This window comes from Stigmatopora argus, chromosome 6 (genome assembly GCF_051989625.1).
Source record: "Stigmatopora argus isolate UIUO_Sarg chromosome 6, RoL_Sarg_1.0, whole genome shotgun sequence".
Taxonomy (NCBI): Eukaryota; Metazoa; Chordata; class Actinopteri; order Syngnathiformes; family Syngnathidae; genus Stigmatopora; species Stigmatopora argus.
Window position 1 is genome coordinate 18,083,208 of NC_135392.1, and position 12,543 is coordinate 18,095,750.

The following is a 12,543-nucleotide window of genomic DNA, read 5'->3' on the forward strand; positions in this document are numbered from 1 at the left end:
TACTTTTAGTCAAAAGGAGCTCCGACTGGATTAAAATGGATTGAAAAGCCGCAGCTACTGTGGCCCTTTGTGGAATAAAATGCCCATCAGAATTGAGGACAAGAGACACAGCTGCAACAGGAAGTTGTACTGTTGACAGGAGCCATACAAGTGAGTGAAGAAGAAATATCTGGTTGCTAAGACAAAACAATGCCGTTATTGTCATTTCCCGATTTTTCTTCTAAAATTGTTCAACACTGAAAGCTGACCCCCAAAAATAGTAACAGCATTCATTCATTCATTCATTTTCCATCCGGCTGATTCCCACCAGGGTCGCGGGGATGCTGAAGCCTATCCCAGCCAACTACAGGCAGCAGCAAGCCGCAAAAATAACATTTTTATTTCCACTTTCTGCAACTGTAAGAAACTGCTGAGATGTTTTTTGTCAGACTTTTTAAGAATGGATGAGGACATGTATAGTGATTTCTAACGGGTTTGCTTGAATTACTAGTTTTGTAGCTCATAAATAATCGTGAAATGTAGAAAACATTGTAGAGCTACCATCTATTTAAAGTACATATATTGGAACCCTAATTAATCCTCAAAATATTGTATTTACGATGTGTGTTGTCTGTGCATGCTACTGGTTTTGTTACCAATATGTACTGCAATACTTCAAGGGGAGGTAACACATTCAAATGAACTATGACATCCTATACTGCCATCTTTTGGATAACTGGAGAATCTACACAACAACTCTGCAATAATTCGTCAGCATTAAGATTGATGCATATTCTATCTCATCTCATCTCATTTTCTGAACCCCTTTATCCTCACTAGGGTCGTGGGGGTGCTGGAGCCTATCCCAGCTGACTTCGGGCCAGAGGCGGGGGACACCCTGAATTGGTGTCCAGCCAATCGCAGGGCACAAGGAGACAGCCAACCATTCACACTCACACTCATACCTAGGGGTAATTTAAAGTGTCCAATCAGCCTACCATGCATGTCTTTGGAATGTGGGAGGAAACCGAGGACCGAGAGAAAACCCACCCAGGCCCGAGGAGCCCCTTTGGAAGCGAAGGAGCAGTGGTTCTACTCTGAGGCCCTCCCAGATGACCGAGCTACTCCCTGTGGAGGAAACTCATTTCGGCTGCTTGTATATGTGATCTTTTTCATTTGGTCACGACCCTCACCGGATGAGGATAGGGGTGTAGATTGACCGGTAAATAGAGGCTCGCCCTTCAGCCCACCTCGTTCTTCACCACAAGAAACTGATGAAGAGTACACTCTTGAACAGGACCCCACTTGGGGAAGGAGCTCATCCGTGACCTGGACAGAACATGCCACTTTTTTCTGACTAGGGATTAGCTCTCAGATTTGATGGTGCTGATTCTCATCCCAACCGCTTTAAACTCTGTTGCAAACCATTGTAGTTAGAGCTCAAGATCGTGGCCTGATGACGCCAACAAAAATACACCATCTGAAAAAAAAACTCTTACAGAGGACACCATCGCACACATGGAGACTCCTACAATTGGAACATAACCTTGATCCCCTAAAAGTGAATATAAATGAAATAAATAAGAAGTGAGGTTAAATATTTTAAAACTACAGATATGTGGAAAGAGTGGTGAGCACATCTGCCTCACGGTTCTGATATCGATGGTTCAATCCACATTAGGTACAGACTTCCCTGTGTGGAGTTGCCATATTTTCGCTGTGCCTGTGTGGTTTTTTTCAGGGAACTCCAGTTTTCTCCCACATCCCTAAAACATGGATGATAGGGTCGACCCGGTCACCCCACATCTGGCATCCCGGACGCCAGCCAGACAGGCCCTGATAAAAATGGTTTTAGAGAATGCTGTCTGAAAGCGGCACCAAAATAACTTTTATTTTGTGCTTCATCAATTTGTCACAAGATACATGCATCAGGTACTAGTCAAGAAAATCCTGGTGTTAAAAAAAGGCTCCATAAAGCAGATTGATCAGATGATTTGCTGCTCATCTATCCTTTGTTCCCAGTACTGTTCACCTGTGTAGACCTGTTCACCTTCGTTACTCAAACTAGTTTCAAATTAGTTGCCTTAAGCCTTTGAAAATGTTACCACATACAAGGAAAAATCTGACTGTCAGCATTTGCCTTAGTGTATGACTAAGACCCTGAATTCTATCACTCCACAACCAAGGGAGGTCACCAAATCTGCTAATGTTTGCACAACCAGTGTAAATAAAGGAGGGAATGATACACTGCGCTTAATTTCTCTTACACGGTAAACAGATAAGGCTGTAGATAATTGTGTGTGACTTTTTCAAAGACCACCTTCTGTTAAAGCAGTTAAAAAGACAAGACAATAAGACCGTAATTAAAAAAAATGCTGTAGCATTGAAAGTGGAAAAAAATTAGATCATTTCTCATGGTTTACTAGGAGTCAAAGGCTGAATAGTAATGCCAGATTGAGTGGCAACCCTGACAGGTTGATAAAACAGCGAATATGACAAAATTCAACATTTTCAGAAGGATTTTTTTATTCATGAGCGTTAAACTTGTATGTTGACACTTGGATGTTCAGCTATGTCACCTGTTTACAAGAGCAGCATCTTTGCTCTAATTGTAAAGTAATGATGAGCAATGTTCCCTCTAAGCTGCGCGTGTGCGCAATTGCGCACTACTCTCGTCTTCTCTGCGCACAGCAAATCATATGGAGCGCACAAAATAAAATCCCAATTTTTTTATTTATTTTTTAGCTGTGAGGCCGACACGCAAACCACTCATCCGCCATTCATAGATATTAAAAATTACATTTTATTATTACTAAATAATTTATGTGTAGTAGACATGCACCTGCTTATGGCAGGTGTGATACTGGTGTGTGGCCATAGCAAGCAATGATGATGTTGCTCACACCGGTACTCAGTGTGCTCAGGGAGGTTGTCTTTCTGCCCAGACAAACAAAAAATTAGAGGGAACATTGATGATGAGACTGTGTGGCCCGGCGGCCCGGCGGCTTGAGTGGTTAGCGTGTTGGCCTCACAGCTCTGGGGTCCTGGGTTCAAATCCAGGTCGTTCCACCTGTGAGGAGTTTGAATGCTTGCGTGGGTTTTCTCCGGGTACTCCGATTTCCTCCCACATTCCAAAAAATGCATGGTAGGCTGATTGGACAGTCTAAATTGCCCCTAGGTATGAGTGTGAGAGTGAATGGTTGTCCGTCTCCTCGTGCCCCGCGATCGGCGGGCCTTCGATTCAGGGTGTCCCCCACCTCTGGCCCGCAGTCAGCTGGGATAGGCCCCAGCACTCCCCGCAACCCTCGAGGAGAAAGTAGTTCAGAAAATGAATGTATCAATGCACTATGAATTTTGGGGCTGTTTCCCATATATTCTGGTGTGTTTTGAACCGTTTCCTTGAGTCAAGTGTGTTTGCTTCTAACACCAATCTCACTAAAAATCAGTGGCGGTCGTGCATTTCCTAGTGACGCCTTCTGCAAAAACCATTTTATGGCTATAAAACCTCTACTGCAGCTACAGCTGTGACACATAAAAAATAAAGAAATAAATGCACAAGTAGTTCAATGCACAAAAATGGGGTAAAATCCACTTCCTAGCAGCATTTAATGATTAAATACAAAAACTGGAGCTTTTCAAACATTACAACCAGGCCAGGGGGGTGATTTTGCCGGGAAAAGACAGCGATGAACGTCAATGGCGTACCGGCAAACATTGCCCGAAAATGGAGTAAAATCCAGCCGAAAACAGCATTTATTGATTGAATACAAATACTGGAGCTTCTTAGACATCAGAACCGGGCCCGGAGTATCATTTCCCCGGGAAAAGATAGCGATGAATGTCGATACATCCATACGCGAAACCGCAAAGATTGCACTAAAATGGGGTAAAATCCACTTCCTAGCAGCATTTAGTGATTAAATACAAATGCTGGGGCTTTTCAGACATTACAACCGGGGGGTGATTTTCCCGGAAAAAGACAGCGATGGACGTCCATGGCGAACTGTTCAAGTTACGCTCGAGTTACGAGGATCTCGTCATACGATCTCAGTCCCGGAACGGATTAAGATCGTATGTCGAGGTACCACTGTAATGGCTGAAATGTGATTGGTTAAATGCTTCAATATGAAAACACACATCTGGAAGCAGTGCAACCAGGGGGAAAAGCAATGGAAGGAAGCTAACAGACAATTTGGAATTATTTAATGTATTGATGGACAAAATATAATATATGATTCAGATATTTCTTAGGCCAGCAGAGAAGGCCTTGAAGGCCCTGAGGGCCCGCCACTGGAAAACATTGGACTGTGTTTGACTTCACATGTTCTATTGTGCAATATTTTGGTTAGAGTTTACTGGAAAAAGAATATGAGGAATTCAGCCTCAAGTCTCCTGACCTTAAAAAAACAAATACATAAAAAAGCTAATAATGGAATTGCCTAGTATCTGATTGGAACTTTTCAAATTATGGATACAAATCCGATACCTATCAGACCAGATATCTGTGAATACCAGTGCAATGCAAACATGCGTCAATGCAAGGTTAGGGCAATCTAAGTCCAGTGAACGCTCATATATATTCTCTAAAATATTTTTAAATCTCCCTTTTTGCATGTATCCTTTTTCTGTGTTTTATTGTTAAGAACTGTTGAAGTGAGTTGGAGCGCTCCATTGATAAATAATGTTTGCAAACATCTTGTGGTTTCAACTGCCAATCACATGACAATAAAACCTTTTTGGGCGTTCGTGTTTTTGATGTAGTTCAAAACTACAGTAAAGTACCTGCCCTTTTTTAAATTGAAAAATTAAATTAAACATTGATTATTCATGCATCATTGTTTACTTTTGCGTTCTGACTGCACAATGTTGAGGTTTAATCAAAAAAATAGTTGTTGCAATTATATCGAAGTGTAAATCCAGCCTGAAGCAAAATTTTATGCATGTCATCTTTTCACATAATACAGCAGCTGCAAAGGTGTGGTATTAAAAATTGAGGCAACTCTCCTGATTGCAAGACATGTAATTATGTGTCGTACCGGCCCTGACAAGTTTGTGCCTCTCCCTGTAGCGTACACCTAAAGTGCAGTTAAAAACTCTTGTCACAGGTGAGAGCAAATACTATAAGTCAAGGCCCGTCGGTCTGGTTGCCGCTCTTTGCTCGTCAGCTGCTTGTCTGGGTCGCCAAGCAGGATGGTTGACTCACTCGCTTATTTCCTCTTGCACAATTGTGTACGCATTGTTCTGAGACAAAAGGGGTCGTACCACTAAGCTCAACAAAACAAAAACACAGCAGGGGTGTGTGGGCAGGAGGGAGGAGCAAGGAGCTAGTTTTCAGTTGATACAAGACAATGCATGATGGGATACCAGCTGCTGACATGCGAGACAAGCTGTGCCTGAACATTCTCAGGCTACTGATACACAAGTGAACATTTTTACTAGAGACATTCCAAGTTACTGGGAGACCACAAGAGCCAAATTGTGTGCCCTTCTCAAATACTAGCCTGATCTACATTATGAAGATTATTAATGGAGATTGAAAATAGAAAAAATTGCCTTGTTGTTAACATTTTTTAATGAAAATTAAAGTAATCCCGTGAGTTTAATTTGTTCCATCAACACACCCATAACTAAAAAAGAACACCTTTTGTACTGAAGGTTACTTCTTTCAAGGAGTGGTTTGTACTATAAAGAGCACAGTAGATGACCTCAGGTAAACAATGTTTTTAAAAAGCCGTCCACATCTCTGACGTATCTACCATATGTAAAATAAAATATAAAAATGAGTTGAGTGGAAGAACAAGCTGTGGATAAATGAAACCAGAGTAGAATACACAATGTCATGTACAAAGGGAAAAGTTTATCAAGATAGTATTCAGAACTACTTGAGCTCTTCTTTCCAAAGATTGAAGCCAAGTACTTTAGGAGAGTAATGATTTACAATACAGAAGGTCAATGGCAAAATGGCTTCAGAAGAAAACATTAAGTGCTCTAAAGTGGTCCAGTGAAAGTTCTGACCTCAACTCGAGTGAGATACTGTGATATAACCTCCAGAGAGTTATTATATTCACGCCTGACATTTCAGACCACTGTTTTGTTAAGAAGAATGGTGTCAAAATAAAAGAAAATAATTCTGTGATCGATTCCATGGACTAAAAATAAAATTTCATATATTCCATCACAACTATAGACATGGTATATAGATCAAATCTCACCATTTAACGTACACTATTTAAAAAAAATGAAATTAACAAATCAATATTCAAACCCTTCTCATTGGCACTTTCTCCACCTTTTCCTGTTTCTCCCTCCAACGCATAGGCGACAGAGTATGAAGTTAAGTTAAAAAGAAATGTAACTCTTTCGATCAAAGCCAAATCCTCACCATCCAGAATGATTATCCTGGCTAATTAAGTCGGGTGTTGGGTGTCCCTGTGCTGTTCAGAAAATGGCATACGTCAATGATTGTAAATGCTAAACTTGTTCAGTATTTACTAGAGCCGGACGACTGTCATCGAACTTTGAAAGAGAACAATAACGAAGTGAAATGAAATTAATGCTGTTTCAAGATGCAGGACAGGGACCAATACTTTCTGAAATTAGTCACCACATTAGATATAATGAGGAGACATCAACAGAAAAGCTAACAGTTAGTCGAGTGTAGTCTATTACAACAACCAGTTATGATACAGTCACATCAAAAAGAAAAAGAAAACAACTTACGTTCTTCTTCGTTTGCATGAACAAATGATGCTGCTCTTGATAGAACATCCAGTGGTGTCTCCATGCTAAATTGTCTGCAGGACAGAGCATTGGGTTAAAGCATTGGTACAGAATACACAAACTGGTACAAATTTGTATGCAATACACAAACTATGATTTATCATGATCATAAAATCTACGAGACACAGTTGAATATTTGAGTGTTTTTCATTTTTGTGTGGGTGCATGTTACGATGTAGGTTTAAGCATTATAATTAGTGTTTGGTTTTGGTGTGACGAAACTGTAGCCTGTTCTAAAATAAACAACAAGAAAACAAATGCATAAATTGTGATTTCTGGAATTTTCATTTTAAATTATCTCTGTAATAGTGGACATGTACCTATGGCAAAAATTTCAGACCCTTCCATTATTTCTAAGTGGGGGAACTTGTATTACAGCATGATGTTTAAATACTTACTGAACTTACTGTATAAAATAATCGCATTTAAGTTTGAGTGACACTCTTACAGCGGTATATATCGTACAGGCCCGAATATAAGACGATCCTGATTATAAGACGACCCCTTCTTTTTCAACAATCAAGTTTAAAAAAAAGACTTTTTGAACACCAAATAATTTTTTTATACAGAAAATAATTACAGTACATCTGAAACAAATGAATACAACAAAATATTGGAGAGAAAAAGCCTGTTATTTTGCCACTTTCAAATCATGCAAAAACTGATTTCAATCCACAAAAGCACCGTCTTATATTCGGGCCAATATTATAAGATATGCAAAACATGCTCACAGTGGTTAGTATGTAAGCTAGTGGTCAAGCACATCTGTCGCTAAATTTTCAGATATAGAATTTAGATCCAGACTTCCTGTGTGAAGTTTGCATATTTTTGCCCATTGTTCTGTGGGTTTATCCACACATTACAAAAAGATGCAGGTTTGCTTCCTTTAAGGCAGGGGTAGGGAACCTATGGCTCGGGAGCCACATGTGGCTCTTATGATGGGTGCATATGGCTCTGAGCTAAAATATGGAAACCAGTGGTGAGAGAGCCGAGTCCCGAACGCACCAATAGGAGCGTCACGTCGGGACTGTGTCATTGATTTCATTGATATTCATTGATATTCATTGATTAGCAACAGCGTAACAACGTTGTCAAAGGAATTCAGACTTTTTGTACTTTAAAATTGACAACATGACTACAAAATTTCATGTATTTTGACTTTTAAATTGTGAGTATGGCTCGCAGGGAATAACATTTGAAAATAGGAATTGTGTATGGCTCTCTCTTTCAAAAAGGTTCCCGACCCCTGCTTTAAGGCCTGAAATCAATGGCCTACAAGTGTGTTGCCAATCCATTTTCGATAGGTGGAATACAGGGTGTCCTCAGTATAAACTGGTATTAAACATGACATTGTGAGGTACCAGAGGGCATATGAATAGGTTTCCAAATATTTCAAGGCCCACTTGGTTAACACTGTAACTTTTGTACTTTATTCATGAGATAGGTTTATATTTATTGCCTTAAATATTGTTTATGCAAATGCTTATTCTATCTGTGCTTTTCATTCTATGTTACTATAGGTTAGATGATTGTGATATGATATGACATTCAAATGTTGCCAAGAAGTAGTACATTATACATGGACTCGAGGTCAGAATTGCTGTTAATTTGGGAAATTACATTTTTACAGACATCGGAAGCAAAATGTGTCCATAATTTCAGCAGCATTTATATAACATGTCATAACATAATAATACAAATGTTTGAATTGTTATAGTGGCTTTCGGTTTTTTTCTTCCTAAAAAGTAAGATGAGTAGGTGTGTGTACACAGTGTCATGTCTATTACTTTTAATAATGTGTTCTGCAAGCACCTAGAACATGTATGTTAGTGTAATTAAATGCATGTTGAATGTTTTAAAATGGTACACCGATGGGGTCTTCCTTAACCGGGACAAGATATGGCTTTCAATTGAAATTAAAAACCCAGACCACCAACAAATCCGTTTTAATGGTTTTTCATTGTGCCTAACATAGCCCAATTAAGAGATACTCGGGTTAGGCACCCTTACCCATGAACTGGGAGAGCAAAGATTTCAACTTACCTCTCGTTTGTTTGATTCTGTGTTTTGACTGTCTGAATTTGCATGCTATGGTCACCTCTTAAATGGCATTACTTCTCTGTACATTATTTTTGTTGTTATTATTATTTTATGATTATTATGTGAGTTGGTGTGTCTGTATATGTATTTTTCTGTTTATACAGTGTAAACATGCAAAGGTAAAAAGCTTTTTTTTAAGTCACAAAAATGCAGGTCCAGTTTAACCAGACATACAATTAATGCTCTGTATTGCCCATTTAATTTAAAAGTGAGTGTGGATACTTGTTTGCAAATGCACTATAGTACCCAAAGTATTCACTCACCTTCCTTGATTCGTTTATGGACTGAAGAGACATCTTTTTCTTAATCCATAGGTTTGTAGTTAGAACACCTCGAACTCTTCTGAGAAGGCTTTCTACAAGGTTGAGGGGGATTTTTTTTAAAGAATTGTTTGACAATTCATCTAAAATATAATATAAACAAATATATCATTACACACTAATGTTGAATGAGAAGGCCTTGCTCTCAGTCGCTGCTCTAATTCATACCAAAAGTCAGTTTGAGGTCAGGGTTCTGTATGCCAGTTAAATATTACATTCATCCACATCCACATCCACAACTTCCAAGATGGCGCCGTCACGCGGAAGCCAGTGGCAGTAGCTCTGTCCACTCTTATTTGTTTTTCGTGTTTTACAGTCCTTCTATCTTTTTTTTAATTACATTTTAATATTTCTTAATACATTCCTTTTTACTTTACTTTGTACTTTATACTTTTTACTTTAATGTTTTTACAACTTTCTTTGTTCTGTTGGCCTGGCATCTTTCTGCTACTTCTTTTTTTAAACCATTCAGCCATGCCTATGCTGTCATACACATGGGACTAGCTGTTACAATACACAGCAGAAGGTGCAACACCTCAATTACCGCTGGAAATTCAGAGCTGGGCTAAAGTGACGGGAGAAGAAGCAACGCTTCTGACCAACCATTCCATCATGGGATAAGATGGAAGAGCTGTCGGCGCTTTCCAGGCCGGAAGCGGATTCGAGGAGTTCTGCTCTGCTGCGGTTTTCTTCAGCTCCAGAATACTAAGGGACTGTGCGGATAAGCTTGGAAGAGTGACTCTGCATATTCTCTACCTCGGTCCCAGTCTGCAGAAGTTCCCCATCTTGTGGAAGACTTCCTGTGTGTGGTTCCAGTTTTTGTCCAACTTTACAATGTCTTTTTGAGTCTGTATCCGTTTTAGCTAACGCAACCAAGATGGCGCCGTTCAAGTGGCAGCCGGCGGCGGTGGCTCCGTCCACTCTTGCTTGTTTTGTGTTTTTGCTGCTTTTCTGTCTTGATGATTTGATTTGGTAATTCTTAATGATGCCATTTACTTTGATTTGCTTTGTACTTTGTGCTTTTGCTTTGTTGTTCTGTCTAATCACCCTCTTGCTACTGCCGCAATGAAATGTCCCGAATACAGGATGAATAAAGTTATCCAATCCAATCCAATGTACTGATGATCCACAGTCATGTTTCAACAAGAACAAGCCATCTCCAAAACTGTTCTGACAGAGGTGCAGCAGAAGCGTGGAATTGGTATTTTTTCACCGCAATATTTTTGCATAACTCCATGCTCCCAACTATGTGGGAACAGTTTTGGAGTGGCTTGTCACTATTCCAATATGACTTATGTACAAAGTAACGTTCCGAAAGAAATGTACAGTATACGAGTTCGTTTAGGATTAACTTGAATATTTTGCACAGTACTGACCTTACCCCAGTGCTTCACAATTATTTTATTTTGTTCAAGAAACCGTCTTAACTTTAACATTACAATTGTTTCAACAACACAACAACCCACACATTACTCAAAATCTAGTCTTTTTTAATCAGGCAAATCTCAAAACAGCATGTAACATGTCCAACAAGAGAGGACAAAACTCTGGATCATGTTTACTCTAAACATTAAAAGGGAGCCAAACCACTCTCACACTTGGGACAGTCAGACCAGGTCTCTCTGTTCTTGGCCCCTGCATGCACTCCCCTCCACAACCATTACCACATGGCCTGATGACGCCCTCCACCGACTCCAAGACTGCTTTGAACAGACACAATGGGAAACTTTCCTCCATGAGGACCTGGGCACATTCACAGACATAGTACTGTCTTACATCAGGTATTGCATGACTACGGTCACTGTGGAGAAGACAATCCAGGTGTAGCCAAACCGGAAACCGTGTATGATCAGCCAGGTCCGATCACTCCTCTGGGCCCGAGATGCAGCCTTCAGATCCTGTGACAGGGCACTCTACAGTGCGGCTCACACCAACCTGAAGAGAGGCATTAAGGCTGCCAAAGCATACTACAAGGGGAAGATAGAAGGTCAACTTGACGACTCCCGAATGATGTGGCAGAGCATACAGATGCTTACCAACTACAAGGGCTGAGCTGCGACCCCCGCGGACTCAGATGCGGCATTGGCAGTGGACCTAAACAAATTTTTGCCCGCTTTGAGTCCCAAGCCCACCACCCAGTCACACCACCTCAACCTCCAGTACATCCCACACTAAGCTCAGGAAGAAGCTCCACCCCGCTCACTGTGGCGGTAGTGGATGTGAGACGTGTGCTCCGTGGAGTCAACCCCAGGAAGACCACAGGAACGGATGGAAAACCAGGCAAAGTACTTGAGGCATTTGCTGACCAATTGGCACAGTCATCACAGGCATTTTCAACCTGTCACTAGAACAAGAAACTGTTCGAGCCTGCCTAAAATCGGTCACCATCATCCCAGTACCCAAGAAGTCACCCGCAAACAATCTGGGCGACTACCACCCAGTAGCTCTTACACCAATCATCACAAAGTGCTTTGAAAAACTGGTACTGAAACACATCAAAGTCTCTCTTCCCCCTAATGAAGCTGGGTCGCCACCTCTCATCCGCCTGCACGCTCAGCACTGGCTTGCCCCAAGTCTGTGAGCTGAGTCCACTACATTACTCGCTCTACACAGACGACTGCAGACTCACGCACCCTGAGAACATCATTGGGAAATTTGCGGCAGAAACAACGATGGTGGGGATGATCACAGAGGAGAATAAAAAGGCCAAGAGAGATGAGGTCCTCAGACTCAGTGAGTGGTGCGCTCTCAACAACTTGGCGCTGAACTTTGCCAAAACCAGATAACTCATCCTGGACTGCCAAAGGATCAAGGTCGCTACGCCCCCCTCTGCCGCAGAGGTCAAGACACAGCGACTCATCATGTCTATGCGATGACATGCCTCGCTTGGCAATCACTGGCTGCAAATGATCATGTGACATCGCTTGGCCAATAAGTGCTGCAAAGCATTTAGTGCACCTTAGAAGTGCCCAACGTGTATAACATTGGAGTACTTCGTGTAATTAATTTCTTCAACTATGTTGAGAAAAAAATTAAGTAGTCAGACTGCACAGTTCATTTTGTGCGCCAGTAGGAAAAACATGTTATTTTACACTTAAGTAGGGTTCAGTGAATGCATATTAGAAGCTGGTGGGTTTCTCTAGCTCCAACAACGTTCAGAACCACTGATCTAGACGCAGCATCCCTGCTTTTTGCAGATGTGGTTCTGTTGGCTTCATCCGGCAGTGATCTCCAACTCTCACTGGAACGATTCGCAACTGAGTGTGAACCATCGGGATGAGAATCAACATATCCAAATCTGAGACCATGGTCCTCAGACAGAAAAAGGTGGCATGCCCTATCCGGCCGGGTCAGGGATGAGGTC

The 12,543-nt window shown here is 41.1% G+C and overlaps 1 protein-coding gene across 2 annotated transcripts in view; it reads right to left on the reverse strand.

The window, feature by feature from the left end:
• The window catches only part of vgll4b (vestigial-like family member 4b), a 45,740-nt gene that overhangs the window by 31,479 nt on the left and 1,718 nt on the right, over positions 1 to 12,543 (reverse strand). The window contains exons 2-3 of one of the 2 annotated variants that reach the window (XM_077601952.1): positions 9,123 to 9,214; positions 6,700 to 6,773 (exon numbers count right to left, since the gene is read on the reverse strand). In XM_077601952.1, the coding sequence (XP_077458078.1) occupies positions 6,700 to 6,763 (64 nt within the window). In that variant the 5' untranslated portion in view covers positions 6,764 to 6,773; positions 9,123 to 9,214. The remainder of the gene's footprint in view (positions 1 to 6,699; positions 6,774 to 9,122; positions 9,215 to 12,543) is intronic. The other variant, XM_077601953.1, reaches the window with a different exon arrangement.